Source organism: Photinus pyralis, unplaced genomic scaffold, assembly GCF_008802855.1.
Source record: "Photinus pyralis isolate 1611_PpyrPB1 unplaced genomic scaffold, Ppyr1.3 Ppyr1.4_LG4, whole genome shotgun sequence".
NCBI lineage: Eukaryota > Metazoa > Arthropoda > Insecta > Coleoptera > Lampyridae > Photinus > Photinus pyralis.
In genome coordinates, this window is record NW_022170511.1 from 31,640,611 (window position 1) to 31,658,455 (window position 17,845).

The 17,845-nt window shown below is 36.5% G+C and overlaps 2 protein-coding genes across 2 annotated transcripts; one reads left to right on the forward strand and one right to left on the reverse strand.

The window, feature by feature from the left end:
• Positions 1-10,408: 10,408 nt before the first annotated feature.
• Positions 10,409-14,095, forward strand: LOC116169081. The gene has a single exon (XM_031485109.1). It carries the CDS (start codon positions 10,409-10,411, stop codon positions 14,093-14,095), a length of 3,687 nt encoding a protein of 1,228 aa, XP_031340969.1.
• A 2,497-nt stretch (positions 14,096-16,592) lies between these two features.
• On the reverse strand, positions 16,593-17,720 carry LOC116169082. Its single transcript, XM_031485110.1, has one exon. The coding sequence runs from the start codon at positions 17,718-17,720 to the stop codon at positions 16,593-16,595; it is 1,128 nt and encodes a 375-aa protein (XP_031340970.1).
• Between the last annotated feature and the right edge of the window lie 125 nt (positions 17,721-17,845).

A 17,845-nucleotide genomic window follows, 5' to 3' on the forward strand; every position in this document is an offset into this window, starting at 1 on the left:
AGGGAGTGTATAACCTTCCTTTTTTACCAAAAATCGACTACACCAAAATTTCTCGGGAAAACACTTTTTCTTATTAATTTTGGTGCGTAGAATCCAAAACAATTCGCACTTTTTCGATCAGACTTCTCAATCAAAAGTTCTAGACTAGAAACCAATATCAAAAGAAAATTCAAAGGGCTGTAACTTTTGAACTAGTAGCCCAATCGTGGAACTGTTTGAAATTATGGATTCTACAGGCCACATTCTATAAGAAAATTTTTTTTCCGGGTCGATCTGAGACAATTTTTTTTCGGGCCTCAAAAAAGGTAGTGTATAACCTTCCTTTTTTTTACCAAAAATCGACTACACCAAAATTTCTCGGGATAACACTTTTTCTTGTTTATTTTAATTATCATTTTATAAAATTTCAATGGCATACAAGGTGCATTTTTATGTGGTCGAAATACATTTTCGAAGCCATCCAAGGGAAATGAACCCATTTGTTGTGGTGTCAGATTTTTAAGGTCTTAGGTCAATACCCTTTTTTGTGGTGCCCAATTACATTCTCCAGGTAGTCCAAAGTCAATGAACCAAGTTTTTGTGTGTATCAAATAGCATTTTCAAGAGTATACAAGGTCAAAGGCAGTAGGTTTTACGGTGTCACATTACATGTGAGAGGTAATCAAAAGTCAAATGATATTTTCAAGGTCATCTGAGGTCAATGGCCTCGTTTTTTATACTGTCTCTAATTACATTCTCAAAGTCAATCGCCTCATTTTTATGTGGCGTATAATTTCATTCTCAAAGTCGTCCTAGGACAATGATCCCATTCTTTGTGGTGTCAATTTACGTTTTAAAGGTCATAGAAGTTAAATAACCTCATCTTCTGTGGTGGTCAATTACATTCTTGAGGGCATTCAAGGTCAATGTCCCCATTTTTGTGGTGTCAAATTACACTCTCAAGGGAATACAAGATTAAGGACCCCATTTTGTGGTATCAAACTACACGTTTGAAGTAATCCAAGGTCGAGGACCTTATTTTTTTGTGATGTCTAATTACACTCAAGGTTAGCCAAGGTCAATTAAACCATTTTTAGGGTGTCAAATTACATTTGCAAGGTTAGCAGCATTTTTGTAATATCCAATCCACAATTGGCCGCAACTGTTATCTCTATGATCTCCTATTAGGAGGCATCTCATGCCTAGTCGAGGATGTACGCTCCATCCGTAATTCCGCTGCAGTCTCGCTTATAAAAAAGGGATGTCCAACTCACCTGACTTGCTACAGAGGTTTAGAGTTGAATCTGATACGGCGAGGGTGGACTTTGGTGATAACACAGTAGCCACATCCCGTAGAGCCGTCAGAGCAACTCCCTGCAATTCAGTATAATAAATTCAGGATTCCGAGGCGCGTACTGTGACCAAGAGATCTATCCTATCCGACATTTGACATGACAGATCTTGCTCTCTTTACGAGATATACCGTAGTCTAACAATTTACGCAGTATTGCAAAATTGTTTAGTATTCTACCTTTTCGAAACAATTTGAGTGTCCAAATTTAAATTCGTAACGGGTATACTAAACAGAAATAAGATTTGGTGTAGGTATATTTTTTCTCTTCTAATTGGAATGATCATTTCAAATTCATTTGGTGCCTTAGTTCTTCTGTATGCTGGCAGTTGCATACAAGATCAGGTACATTAATTGTGTTAATTACTTGAGTCTTAATTATAGTAACTATATACTCTTTAAGGCCGTGTTACGGCAACAGTAACGAACCAAAAAAACTTTAAGAGAACGGTGACTGCTTAGCCAACAATCGATATAAAGCGTTATCCAACAAAATAAATTGACATGTCAAAGAATAAGAGCGAAATCTTGTTTTTCATTAGTAAATATTACTTTTACATTTCGAAATAAAAAAAATATGAACTTAAATGTTTCTCATTATTCAATTAGATCAACAAGCTAAATTTGTCTCTTCTGAAATGGAAATCAAATGAGATGGAAATGCTAAATTATGTTTTAATTTTGAGGAAATTGAAAACCAATTAACCCGTACGCGTGGGTTGGTATTTTAATGTATTCACGGACTCTTCGGCAATGAGTCGGAATTTATTTGCTTATTTTACAATTTGCGAATCGCCACCCTTGCCCTATTGTAGTAGCCCCCATAAACAGATGCTATTTCAATACATACAAACTATAAAATTTAATAGTTTTTCTAACTCGTTTTTCTTATCGAAATTTGTCGTAACGCCAGGTTCGCCATAATGCAGCCATATCATACATTAAACAGCATGCAATTGATGTGGGTGTTGACAGATCAGTGGACCCATGGAATTTAGGTGGTTTAAGACAACCTTCTACTATGTATAGGTATCATTTCTAAATCCCATTGAATTGTTTTAGTAAAGAGTAACATTTGTCTCTATTAATAAAAAATTTTCAGTAGCGGACTGAGAAGTGAAACCAATTTATTCATTTTTCAAAATATAGAAAAAACATTTTAGAGGATTAGCTCCAATATGGTCAACGAGTCAGTTGTGTCGAAAATAAGTAACAAATTGGACTATATAGAATCATTGTTTTTTAAAAGAATAATCTCCAACATATGAATTTATATTAATTAAGAAACTGTGTGACATGTTCCTTCTGCATTCTCAAAATCATTCAATTATACAGGGTGACCTATCATTACTATAGGTGCCATTGACCAACAAAATCAACCATCAGTCATGACGTTGTTTATATAACAGTATACAAAGGAAAAAAGGATTTCCTTTCAGTATTTGTTATTTTTGAAAGATATCTGTAAATATATTGCAGTTAGAATAATTCTATACAGTAGAAGTTAGCGGTCTTGATTACTGTCCATTGCACGCGTAAAGAAATTGTATGTACAAACCTACTGGTTCGATATCTACGAAATTACGGTATCGGTCTTAGTCTTATCAGTTCATAAGTATAGTTCACTAAGGGGTTGTAAAAAACCCTCGCCAAATTGCATTATAAACATAATAATATCGAATATGTTACGTGCACGTTTAGAGCTTGCAAGCTACATATTTATAAGAAATTATCATAAATTACACTTCCATTATCGATAAAATAAAATTGCCGTCGCATAACTCACATTGAAGCTTTCATAATTCTTTACATTGTGCTTAATTTACGCTACTGTGCGGATTTAAGTTTAGTGGTAGAAGCTGTTGGACAATTTTAAACTGAGAAAATGCTTGCACGTATTAGATATTAGTGAGATGTGTTGTGGTCAAGTGATCTTAACACGCTGATATCGCTCAAATCGGATCAATACTAATTAAAATAGGTAGCAAGAGAAAACTCAGTTTGTAAAACGCAATGAGTAGATCATATCTCCAACGTTACGGAACATTTTCTTTTTTGTGGAGGACAGGCCGGATATTGTGAGAGTTTTAAGGGTTATACGTTTTCGACGAATTTTCTGTTCCAATTTTTCGTATTGCGAAGGTAAAGGGATAAATCTACGTTTTTATAGGATCATCTGTCAAACATTTTAAATGTAACAAGATACAGAGATTTGCTTGCGTTTTCCTAATGCTATATTGATTGATATTTTGAGAGTGAATATTGAATATAATTTTGCAATACAAATCTAAATTTGCGATATAAAATTTTTTAACAAAGATCATTCACTACCACTCCTAGTTTAGTTTAAAAGTACAAGTCAAAAATCCCTATTCCAGGGAATCCGTAATATTTATGAATTATAATATTTTTTAGGTTAACCTTCTTAGTATAAGTAGTTGAAAGTAAACAACAAGTAAATATGTTAGAACAATTCAATGTGAACCCGAAATATCTTATTTTTATTTATCGCACAATCAAGTAAGCAGATTATAATTTAATCAAATTCTCTTTAAGTAATTTACGCCAAATTGATTTCCGATACTTAACTGGTACGAGTACACATTTCAGATATTTAAAATCTCTCTACTCTTTCCTTCCTCGCGTACCGCTCTATCGCCTTTTCCCTCTCTTCTTACAAAATCTCAGCATGTTCAAATTTTCAACTTTTTATTATACCATCATCTTCAAAACACCTCTAACGCGTTCTCTGCTACCCCTCCTTTTAAAAAGGTTATACGTTTACGATTTATTTTGTTCCTTAGTTTTCTGTATTTTTTTCCTTCTTCTATTGTTTTCCATACCTTTCCTCTTAGTACGCTATCAAAACGCCTTCTTTGTCCCCATAAAGAGTGCTAAAACTCCCCTCCCTCGTTTTTTCTTAATTCTTTCACATTTTCTTTGTTGTAAATAGTTATCACCCCCATTCGTTTCTCCTTCATATTTCTCATTCTTTCCTATATATACACATTTATTTCTTCCTCCCATTCTCTGACAGATTTTCTGCATCGCATTCACAAAACCCCAATAAAGATTCATCTTTATTTGCTACCCCCACCACGTTTTAAAACGTTTGTCTTATTTCTCTTTTGTTTCCACTGCCTCCTTTCCTGTACTTGGGTCTGTTTATCTATTCTTCTCACTTCTCCGACGCGCTCTCTCCATTTTTTCGCCTTAAAACACGGTTCCTTCCTCTCTTGTATTCTTATTTTCTGTTTTCATCGTTCTTTTTCTTTCTTTATCGGGCCATATCTCTAACTTTCCTAGAAAGTCAACTCGTTATCTATGCAAGTGCATCACACTCTCCTTCAAATTTCCCTTAACTCCTCATACATCCCTGCTTCATTTTTCCTTGGGCTCTACTTTTATCCATTCCTCTTCCGTCCTCTCTTTCCCTTTCCATTACTTTATGTTCATTGTTCACCTTTCGTATAGTGATCCGTACGCTCTCAGGTTTGGCGCTCTTCTTTTCGTCAGTTTTGTTTCTTTTCCCGCTTTTAACGCATTTTTAACTAATAACGCAATCTTTCATGAATTTTTGTTAGCATATGAACAATAAATAATGCTGCGTGCAATGGCGTGCGTTCACTACGCCACCCACAAAACACCTGCTATCTTAAAATCCCAATATTGATTTAAAATTTTTCAATTGAGTGACTCTATGACCTCGATAAACTTCCGACAATTCCAAAGAATTTATTACAAAAATTTTGATCATCACCTTGGACACGATTTAAAAATTCTGGGATGAAAACTTTATCCGGGTCGCACAAAGGATTCGCATAAACACACATTTAATTGATTGACAATGACAAAAATTTATTCCCATACACATGAAGCAAATAAAACAAAATCCTGAAAAAAGAAAAGCTTACGAAGATTTTTGGACATAATACCCCGCACACAGGCGGGCGAAAGTTAAGAATAAATAACTGTAAAATTACGTACACTTTTTTCTTTAATAATCCACATAACCTAGTCGTCAAAGGTTTGCGATATTCAGGAACAAAATGACTCAACTTCAGGAAAATTTACTTCTTTTTATTAAACTGGTTCTATAAAATCGTCGATGTGTCTTTGAGATTGACTAATATACACATTTCAATCGTATTTAAGAACTTCGAAGTGAATAAAATGAGAATTGGTGTTTAGCATTTATAACAATATAAGTGACATTATCCGATGGTCTATGTCGCGGGTTCTATACCAAGACGGGTTCGGATTTTTCACGGTAAACAGAAGGAAGCGAAGGAGTGTGAGAGAAAAAGAAATAGTCACTTCACTCGCCAATCAAAGTGCCACTTTCGAAATTTTCCCTAATGTCTTTATTTTATTTTATTGCACAGGGATTTATTTTGTGTTGATCAATAACCCATTATAATTATTGAGTGACAGGAAAAGCTTCTGGTTAATCTTAATTTGGAATTATTAAATTCTTTATTACATTCATCACCGCACATCACAATTTATTCCGATTTCTGATTTATTCCGATGTGATAACTTTCATGTCGGTAAACCCTATCAACGCAATTAAAAATATCATATCATGCGCTTCAGATGGCATTTCAATTTACAAAACTAATTTTATTTAATACTGCAACATTTTAATTAAATAAAAGTATGGCGATTAATTCGGCATTTCCGTAGCAAAAATATTAGCGTTACGCTTCACTAGTAAAGCTGCCGAGTTATGTAAATTGAATTTTTAATTTTATTCCGTTTCATTTCACATTTCCATACATAAATAACTGTTTATTTTTATTTTTTATAGCCTGTTTAAATCAAATTGAATATGCAATATGTGAATTCTGTTAATGACTCCGTTCAAGTGAAAGAAACCCATTTCACGATTTTCCTTAATGGGAATTTTCCCCAATAAATATGTGTAGGTATAAGTACGATAACCCCTTAACTGCCAATTGTAAATAATATTACAAAACCCGATCATACTTTAGGCAATCGATAACGAAAATACCCTAACGCTTTGGTAGTTTTACGTAGCCCCAGGTCTTAATTGGCATTAGTATCAGTGCGGATTAGTACCCCATGGGGCGACGCTGACCCTGTGCTCCCTAGAGATCTGGCAGAATTAATACAATCCCTGTCTCATCTCTGTTGTTTACAGCATTGATTTAATATTGGTAAATGGTTCGGATTTGATATTTGATGCTGTTGGGGGCTCTTGTATAAATGATATATAACATCGTTTAGTTCCTGCGTTTGACGTCACTTTAATAAGAAGTAGGTTTTGATTTGTGCTCCCTAAATGGCTTCGGAATTATTCCAGGCCTCATTTCATAAATAATTTTATTTTCCTCAATTTTCCTTTTCATATTACGTGAAAAATGGTCCAAAATTAATCGACCACAACATATTCATCGTTGTGAACAACCTCTCGTGCATCTAATATTCAACAATCTAATTTTCGACAATAGGCTTCCTGCGTCTTCGCCGAAATTTTTTGCCAATCAAGGAACATAATAAATTTCCTTTGTAATATTTTCTATCTCGTGTTTTATTTATTGAAGACTTCTAACTTTTTCTTATTTATAGGAGCATTTGTCGTATCTTAAGTAGTGTGGATTTTTTGCAAATATTCTCTCTACCCACTTGCGGCATTATGTTTGATTTATTTGTATCGAAATTACAACGCGAAAACATTAATATGCTCCACAACATTATCATACTGGTTGTTTTCTACAATCGCAGAATGTCGTTAATTAATTTAATTTAGTTCATTTTCGTTTCTATCGGGGAAGAATTTCAATGCCCTTTCTAAGACTATAACTCGCATAGTGGAGCGTGTTAATTATTATAGTGTAAACGACATGGCGGTGTCGTGTCTTTAGATTGCAACAATATCCAAGATGAGAGCGTGCTTTCTTGTAGTGTAAAAATACGTGTTGTTAACCTAATATCGGCCTGTATATCAGAAATAGCAGTTGTATGTGACATAATTCAGGTTATTTCATAAGATGTTGGTATTTTTTTCAAATAGACACAGAATTGGAAAAATTTGTTGATTTATCATTTTAATGTTAGATTTTTATTATAAATTTACTCGGTAGTTGTTTAGTTCATCTAATTCTATTTGTATTATTTAGTTTGTATGATAGTAGGTATTGGGTCGCTTGTGCGTGGGAAAATTCTGGGGACCGTGGGAACTTTTTTTTCCTTTGATGTATGCCGCCCACGAGGTGGCCCTAGACCGTGGGAATTTTTCCTTTGATATATGCCACCTGTGTGGGCGTGGTCCTAGACCGAGGGAACTTTTTCCTTTGATGTATACCGCCTACGTGGGTGGCCCTAGACCGTGGAAATTTTTATTTCCTTTGATATTCTGTCACCTACCTGGACGGTCCTCTACTTACTTCTCTAACCTGACCGCTTAAGGAGAGGTCCTAAGCTTCTACCACGGTATCTATAATGTACGTCATGCGATTGTTATGGCTTTATGAGAATTTGACGTTCACCTATAACGGGCCCTCCGCCGGCGATTAACTGAGGAAGTACGGGCGTATTTCGTACGCGTTAAGAGCTCTCTAGTAGGAGTGGGGCGTCAAACAGACACTGCGCCTGGATTAATTCTGAAAAACTTTTTTCTTGTCCTGGGGTTCGAACCTGGGTTGCCCGATTAAGAGGCGAGTATCAAATGCAGGCGGCCACTAGAGCATTGTTATATGTGTGTTAATTATAATATTTAAGACAAGAACAATTCTTTGGTACATACCGATTTTGATTTATATGTACAAATCTCGAGTACACGGTCATTTACGAAAACCTCAATAACATGAAAGCTTTGGAGATTTATTATTATACTTTTGTTACAAAATTTGTTACGTATGGTGATTACATTACATAGGTATTTTACAAAATATGAGTAGCGTAAAAGTGATCACAAGTCGTTACTTATTGTGACATTATCTACCCTAAGTTTTTAAACCCATACGGGTGTGAAGAACAAGAACCGGCAGGGATAAATTACCTGTGTTATTAATAGAATGTAATAAAGCAAAAGTTATGTGTTCTCAGTTACTTCATTGTAGAAAAAAGCATGCTTTAAGAAAAGTTAAATTTGGCTGCAAGTAATAATTTGATGTTCTAATTATTTTGAAAAAATAGCGAATACATGTATACCTACACAAAAATTAGGTACTAAGCGTAGAAAGATTACGTACTAATCGGTAACCTTTTACACTTGTGCAAAATCGCTTTTCTAGAATTTATATGTTCTATAAATAGCCTCCCGCGCAAGGAATGTTAGGAAATGTGATTCATATTTACTACGATATTATAGTACCGTAATTTTAAGAAAATAGGTCTTTTTAATTAAAACTAAAATCGAATTAGTTGATATCCGTGAAGTCGTCGAAGTGGGTCTTGCCCCTACAGATTGCATGTGTCGAGAGACACCTTTTCCAAAAAATAAAAAGGACCAAGTTGGCGTTTCTATAAATGCAATTTTCTCCTCTACACAACGAATGACATTAAAGGTGCAAACTATATTAGTTACATAGGCAAAAACAGCTTTATTGCATCTAAAGGCGTTAAAACGTGTTTTTTCAAAATAACTCCTAAACGGCACGAGATATCGAAAAAATAAATCGAAAATCACCCCCGCACCCCCCCAGGTCGAATTTTACCGAGTAGAACATGATTTGAGAACAAAAATTCCAAAATTTCGGAAAATTGCCGAGACGATTTTGTAGGTGTTTAAGGTGGAAATGTGTTACTTATTATATTAGTTATTATAATAAAACGATTGTATTAACAAAACTCGGGTACAAGAAGTTGCCGAAAGCTTATTCATACACAGCATCGATTGTATGTGTCGAGGAATACATCTTTTCGAAAAAAGGACCTAAGTCTCCTTATCTAAAATGCAACTTTCTACCTCGACACACCCAATGGCATTAAAGGTGAGAAGCTATATTACTTACATCGAAAAAACAGCTTTATTGCATCTAAAAGCAATTAAAACGCGTTTTTTCAAAATAGCTCCTAAACGGCGCGAGATATCGAGAAAATAAATCGAAAATCACCCCCGCACTCCCCCAGGTCGAATTTTACCGATTAGAACATGATTTGAGAAAAAAAAATTCCAAAATTTCGGAAAATTGCCGAGACGGTTTTGTAGGTGTTTAACGTGGAAGTGTGTTACTTAGTATAATAAAAACGATCTTATTAACGAACTGTACTGTCAAATATGGCTTTTTGGGAATAACTCTTTTGAGATCGAAAAAGTGAATTGGAAATCATCCGCGTAATCACACTTCCATGGATCTCGACGAAAAGAACACAAATGGGGCTGTAATCATTTCGCTAAATAATTGATAGGTCTTACGCGGTTTATAAAAGGGATCTTTTGTACAAATAGTTTAAGTTAATATCGTGTCCTGAAATTACATTAGGCCTCGAAACACTATTTTCAAAATAACTTTATAAGTTATTAATAGAAATATGGAAAAAGAAAGTCAGTTTCGCCTTGTACTACTCTCTTGGTCTAATTTCGGAGAAACGCGTAACAAATTGACGAAATGGTTATTTGCGCAGTCATACTGGTAATCACCACAGATTACAGCTTATATCGTTAAAATAAGACAATTGTTTTCAACTTAGGCCGAAACAGAGGGATTTTTAAAAATAATGTCCGAATGGCTTAAGATATTAGAAAACAATTGAAAGTATACCTTCTACGTAAAGAGCGCACTGTATTTGTATAGTTAAATGCTCATAATTTTTCTGAAAAAGCGGCCATTCTGACGATTTTGTACAGAAAACAGACACAAATTGCAAATTATTTCTGCAAAATTTGGATAGAAGTTCGAATTTTTCTGTTTGCGGTCCGTGCAAAGTTGATATCCCCAAGCCTTCACGAGCGCTTCGATCATAGTGTGAGTGAAACTTGTTCGCGAAGCAGTTCTCCGGTTTGTTATTCTCTGTGCGGTGAGAGTATTTGAAGTTGTGATTATGGAAAATTTTGTTATAATAAGAGATGTGACTCGTAATGTGCGTCGCTTTAATTTAAGCGGTCGCATTATGGAGTTTAAAATAAAACCTGTACCAAACAATTTGGATCCAGTGCAGTGGATAAAAAACGCCATCATACAACTTATTCATAAGGCGGTAGAGGCTCTATCACCCCACGATATGGTTGGTTTCTCCTTCTGTTCCAAAGACTTTAAAAATGGTGAGGGGTGGTTGCGGTTCAAGCCGGTTAAAGAGGTGGCGATTGACGATGTTTGGAATACTATAACGTCTATCTATCAGTCCAACAGTAGCGGTCTAAGTACCGAAACGTTTTGTTTTCGAGTTACATCTGTACGCTTACCATCCGGTTTGGGTAGATCTCGAAAGTATAATAATTATAAAGAAGAATGCAGAGCAAGGAGGGGCATCGTGTTAATTAAGAATAGTGATAATTTGTGTTTACCGCGGGCGATCGTTGTTGCTATGGCTTATGTGGATCATGACGTCGATTATCACAAGATTAGGACTAACAGAGGTAAAATACAGGACCAAAAAGCTATGAACTTATTAGAAGAAACCAAAATTACAATAGCCGATTGTGGAGCGGGTATACCCGAATTACAGCGATTTCAAAACCACCTTTCGGGTTACAAACTAACCGTCTATCTATACGGAAGAAAAGGACGCGATGTGATGTTCGAGGGTGATAGTGCGGGAAAACACCTGAATTTAATGTATCACGAAGGACACTACAACGTGATAACATCTTTAACCGCAGCCTTCGCTTGTATTTATTATTGTCAAGAATGTCACGTACCGTACAATAATAAAACGGACCATCGATGTGGGGGAACGTGTGCGGCGTGCCAGCAAAGTCCAGCATGTTCTAAAGGGGAAGAAGTTTGCATTAATTGTAAAGAGTGCAAAAGAGCGTTTCGGGGTCAAAGGTGTTTTGACAATCACAAGATACATAATATCTGTACCCAAATTAGTCGTTGTGAAAATTGCTTTGCCATATATCGTAATGCTAGGAAACACACTTGTGAAGAAGTATTTTGTAAGACGTGTAACAATTATGTGGAAAGAGACCATTTATGCTATATGCCGACAGAAAAAGGTACTCCGAAAATGGTCGACACAGTTTTTGTGTTCTACGATTTAGAAACAATGCAAGAGGAAAAATTGGAAGACGGGTCTCTCTTACATCAACCAAATCTATGTGTGTTTGTACAGTGTTGTGATACATGCATAAATGAGGAAAAACTTTATTTTTGTCAAAAGTGTGGCTTTCGGCAAAAAATACTGACTGATGACGTAATATCAACATTTATGGGACACATTTTGAATTTAAGAAAAAGATTCAAGCACGTTATCGTTTTGGCCCATAACGGTGGAGGTTTCGATCACCAGTTTATATTAAATTATATCTTAACCCAAACGGATCTTACACCTGAACTAATAATGAGAGGAACAAAATTAGTCTCAATGTTTCTAAATAATGTAAGATTTTTAGATTCACTAAATTACTTCTCGATGGCTCTTAGTAAACTACCTAAGGTGTTCGATCTAACAGAGCTAAAGAAAGGTTATTTTCCGCACTTGTTTAACACATCGGGGAACCAAAACTATATAGGACCAATGCCTCCAATAGAGGCTTTCGACCCTGATAATCTTAAATTCAACGAAAGGGAGGCCTTATTGGCTTGGCATGCCGGAAAAGTGACAGAAAACTACGTATTTGACTTTAGGAAAGAATTTATAGATTACTGCATATCCGACGTTGATATATTGGCACAGTCGTGTCTGAAATTTAGACAGTTGATGATAAAGGAAGGGAACGTATGCCCTTTTACCGAAAGCGTCACGTTACCGGGAGCGTGTAACAAAATATTTCGGCGTTCGTTTTTAAAGCAAAATACCATCGGCATCATTCCAAAGGGGGGATATAGACGTTGTGATACACAATCCGTCATAGCTACTCGATGGTTATTGTTAGAAGAGCGCAATCGCAAATTAAATATAGTACATTCGGGTAGGCAGAAGGAGGCAAGAGTGGGAGGTGTAAAAGTCGACGGATATTGTGATGAAACGAAGGATGTATTCGAGTTCTATGGATGTTACTATCATGGCTGCCCCAGATGCTTCAAGTATGCAAGGAACGAGCCTTTGTTAGATAATACGTCGGAGACGCTCGAATACCGTTATGAAGCTACAATTGCAAAATCTAACAGATTAAAAGAGCTGGGTTATTGCGTTAACGAAATGTGGGAGTGTGACTTTCGACAACTTATGACACAAGAAATGTACAGGTATACAGAAACGCATCCCGTAATGTCATATTCACCACTCAACCCGCGAGATGCGTTTTATGGTGGTCGAACAGGAAACGCAAAATCCTTTTATATAACAAAGGGAGATGAACGAATAAAGTACGTTGATTTTACCTCCCTATATCCATACGTCAACAAGTATGGAAAATACCCCATAGGGCACCCTACAGCAGTTCATATTGGGGAAGGATGTAAAAAGTTAAATCTTGACACCACTGATGGACTTATTAAATGTAAAATACTACCACCAAATTTGCTGTTTCACCCAGTCCTACCTCTGAAAATAAATGACAAGTTGATGTTTGTACTTTGTCGCACATGCGCCGAAACTTTAAACCAGGGGGACTGTGAACATAGTGACGATGGGCGGTCGTTAACAGGTACCTGGGTAATCGATGAAGTGAAAAAAGCTATTGAAAAAGGTTACAAAGTATTGGAAACGTATGAAATATGGCAGTACGCAACTGATCAGTACGATAAACGTAGTAAAACCGGTGGGTTATTTAATGAATATATCAACAAATTTTTGGGTATTAAACAGCAAAGTTCTGGGTGGCCATCAGGTTGCGATACTCCTGAGAAGAAGGATAAATATGTTAATGATTACTTTGAGACGGAAGGTGTTACGCTTGACCCGAATAAAATAGAAAAAAATCCAGGTTTGAGACAATTAGGGAAGGCTGTAATTACATCGTTTTGGGGTAAACTCGGTCAACGCGAGAACCAAAGTAAAACCACCATAGTTAAGCAACCTGGGGAGTTTTATAGTATGATGACCAATCCTTCAATGGATATCAATTCTGTTTTACCAGTTAATGAAGACACGCTACTAGTAAACTGGGAATTTAAAGAAGAGACGTATAATCCCTTATCGACTGTAAATGTCGTTCTTGCCGCTTACACTACGGCCCATGCTCGCTTAAAGCTATACGAGTATTTGGAGAGGTTGGAAGAAAGAGTTCTCTATTATGATACGGATTCGATAATCTACGTATCAGCTCCCGGGCAGTACGAACCACCCTTAGGGCAGTATTTGGGCGAGTTGACTGACGAGTTAGAAGAAGAAGGTGTCGGAAGTTACATTAAGGAGTTTGTATCAGGTGGTCCAAAGAATTATGCCTACAAGGCGTGGTCCAGTTCTAAACAATGCGATGTAACTGTATGTAAAGTCAAAGGGATATCTTTAACATACAAAACCTCACAACTAATTAATTTCGACAAAATAAGAGATATGGTCCTAGAAAAAGAAGAAACGGAACCTATTCTCGTATCATCTAAACTTATAACCCGAACGGCGGAACACAATGTACTAACAATGAACACCTCTAAACTGTACCGGCTAAACTCTACAAAGAGATGTTTCTCATCCATAGATGGTTCTTCCCGTCCATACGGATTTAAGAAGCTTAGGTTAAGTGAACATTGAAAAAATTATAAATTTACAAATGTATTACTTATTTGTAAAGTGTATGATACAGTAATTTTTTATAAGGTATAATTTTATTACCAGACTATAAGTTAAGCAGAACCTATTGTAAATAGCAAACTATTGACTATCGTGCGAAAATGTAACTTGATGTTAAATAAACTTATTTTCCCATATATCGTTGTCTTTTCTTTTTCTACTCTAAATTATGAAGTGAAGAGACCTTTTTTTGTTTAAACTCTTTCCTGCGAAATACTTAACGTTGTTAGGTACCCGAGTAATGATCTAAACGGACAACTTACAATCAACATCTTAAAGCACAGTGGCGTATTGGTTGATAGAGACACTTCACATAATCACAAAGGGGTCTGCATAAAGAGGTATGATTGTTTGGAGTTACACGTCGGTCAGTGCATTTTAATCCTCTACCTAACCTAGCGACGATAAAGAACCTTTTCGCTGTTTGACAATTTGACATTAATATTAAGGCTATTAAAACTTTGTCCGACTGAAAAATAAAACAACCTATACCGAGTTTAACATAGATTATGAGTATAAAGTTTGGTCATTATCGAGGAAAGCATCTCATAAATAGGAATTTCATAGGGCTTCGACTGACGACTATGAAGTACTCCGTATATTGATTTTTAACGTAGAAAAAATTCCGAGCATAACGAATTGTTTCACGATTTACATATTAGATAGAATTGTTGTCTTCACTGTGAAGACCGTAGATCGCAGGCTGGATAGGATTTTCGATAGTAAAACAGTTTCATTTAGACAGATTCCTTTTAGTACAGAGCCACTAGGTTGTGTTGTTTTGAGCATGCGCACTGGAATATATTTACACATAACGAAAACGTTCAAGACACAACGCTCACGGTGGAAATTTTGTGTGTGGGTATTTTATTTTAGCCATTGTTGTACCTACCATCTGCACGTGCTCAGTAGGCTGCTTAATGCTATTGATATTTAAAGTGACCTGGCGCATGCTGGTGATCACTTTACATGGTACTTTGACCAGGATTGCGAGGTCATACTTCAGCAGATGGTCCGGGGTGTAGAGCGATCCCAACGTGAACGCGAACCCAAACGTAAACGTGGACCCGAACGTGAACGTGAACCCAACGCGAACGTGACCCCAAACGTCACGTGAACGCGAACCCCAACGCGAACGTGAACGAGTTCATGTGTTTTGTTTAGTGAAGTCAATACAAAAGGTCCGTTATAGGTTAGGTTGGAATGGGCGCGCCCATTCCAACCTAACCTATAACGGACCTTTTGTATTGACTTCACTAAACAAAACACATGAACTCGTTCACGTTCGCGTTGGGGTTCGCGTTCACGTGACGTTTGGGGTCACGTTCGCGTTGGGTTCACGTTCACGTTCGGGTCCACGTTTACGTTTGGGTTCGCGTTCACGTTGGGATCGCTCTACACCCCGGACCATCTGCTGAAGTATGACCTCGCAATCCTGGTCAAAGTACCATGTAAAGTGATCACCAGCATGCGCCAGGTCACTTTAAATATCAATAGCATTAAGCAGCCTACTGAGCACGTGCAGATGGTAGGTACAACAATGGCTAAAATAAAATACCCACACACAAAATTTCCACCGTGAGCGTTGTGTCTTGAACGTTTTCGTTATGTGTAAATATATTCCAGTGCGCATGCTCAAAACAACACAACCTAGTGGCTCTGTACTAAAAGGAATCTGTCTAAATGAAACTGTTTTACTATCGAAAATCCTATCCAGCCTGCGATCTACGGTCTTCACAGTGAAGACAACAATTCTATCTAATATGTAAATCGTGAAACAATTCGTTATGCTCGGAATTTTTTCTACGTTAAAAATCAATATACGGAGTACTTCATAGTCGTCAGTCGAAGCCCTATGAAATTCCTATTTATGAGATGCTTTCCTCGATAATGACCAAACTTTATAGTCATAATCTATGTTAAACTCGGTATAGGTTGTTTTATTTTTCAGTCGGACAAAGTTTTAATAGCCTTAATATTAATGTCAAATTGTCAAACAGCGAAAAGGTTCTTTATCGTCGCTAGGTTAGGTAGAGGATTAAAATGCACTGACCGACGTGTAACTCCAAACAATCATACCTCTTTATGCAGACCCCTTTGTGATTATGTGAAGTGTCTCTATCAACCAATACGCCACTGTGCTTTAAGATGTTGATTGTAAGTTGTCCGTTTAGATCATTACTCGGGTACCTAACAACGTTAAGTATTTCGCAGGAAAGAGTTTAAACAAAAAAGGTCTCTTCACTTCATAATTTAGAGTAGAAAAAGAAAAGACAACGATATATGGGAAAATAAGTTTATTTAACATCAAGTTACATTTTCGCACGATAGTCAATAGTTTGCTATTTACAATAGGTTCTGCTTAACTTATAGTCTGGTAATAAAATTATACCTTATAAAAAATTACTGTATCATACACTTTACAAATAAGTAATACATTTGTAAATTTATAATTTTTTCAATGTTCACTTAACCTAAGCTTCTTAAATCCGTATGGACGGGAAGAACCATCTATGGATGAGAAACATCTCTTTGTAGAGTTTAGCCGGTACAGTTTAGAGGTGTTCATTGTTAGTACATTGTGTTCCGCCGTTCGGGTTATAAGTTTAGATGATACGAGAATAGGTTCCGTTTCTTCTTTTTCTAGGACCATATCTCTTATTTTGTCGAAATTAATTAGTTGTGAGGTTTTGTATGTCAAAGATATCCCTTTGACTTTACATACAGTTACATCGCATTGTTTAGAACTGGACCACGCCTTGTAGGCATAATTCTTTGGACCACCTGATACAAACTCCTTAATGTAACTTCCGACACCTTCTTCTTCTAACTCGTCAGTCAACTCGCCCAAATACTGCCCTAAGGGTGGTTCGTACTGCCCGGGAGCTGATACGTAGATTATCGAATCCGTATCATAATAGAGAACTCTTTCTTCCAACCTCTCCAAATACTCGTATAGCTTTAAGCGAGCATGGGCCGTAGTGTAAGCGGCAAGAACGACATTTACAGTCGATAAGGGATTATACGTCTCTTCTTTAAATTCCCAGTTTACTAGTAGCGTGTCTTCATTAACTGGTAAAACAGAATTGATATCCATTGAAGGATTGGTCATCATACTATAAAACTCCCCAGGTTGCTTAACTATGGTGGTTTTACTTTGGTTCTCGCGTTGACCGAGTTTACCCCAAAACGATGTAATTACAGCCTTCCCTAATTGTCTCAAACCTGGATTTTTTTCTATTTTATTCGGGTCAAGCGTAACACCTTCCGTCTCAAAGTAATCATTAACATATTTATCCTTCTTTTCAGGAGTATCGCAACCTGATGGCCACCCAGAACTTTGCTGTTTAATACCCAAAAATTTGTTGATATATTCATTAAATAACCCACCGGTTTTACTACGTTTATCGTACTGATCAGTTGCGTACTGCCATATTTCATACGTTTCCAATACTTTGTAACCTTTTTCAATAGCTTTTTTCACTTCATCGATTACCCAGGTACCTGTTAACGACCGCCCATCGTCACTATGTTCACAGTCCCCCTGGTTTAAAGTTTCGGCGCATGTGCGACAAAGTACAAACATCAACTTGTCATTTATTTTCAGAGGTAGGACTGGGTGAAACAGCAAATTTGGTGGTAGTATTTTACATTTAATAAGTCCATCAGTGGTGTCAAGATTTAACTTTTTACATCCTTCCCCAATATGAA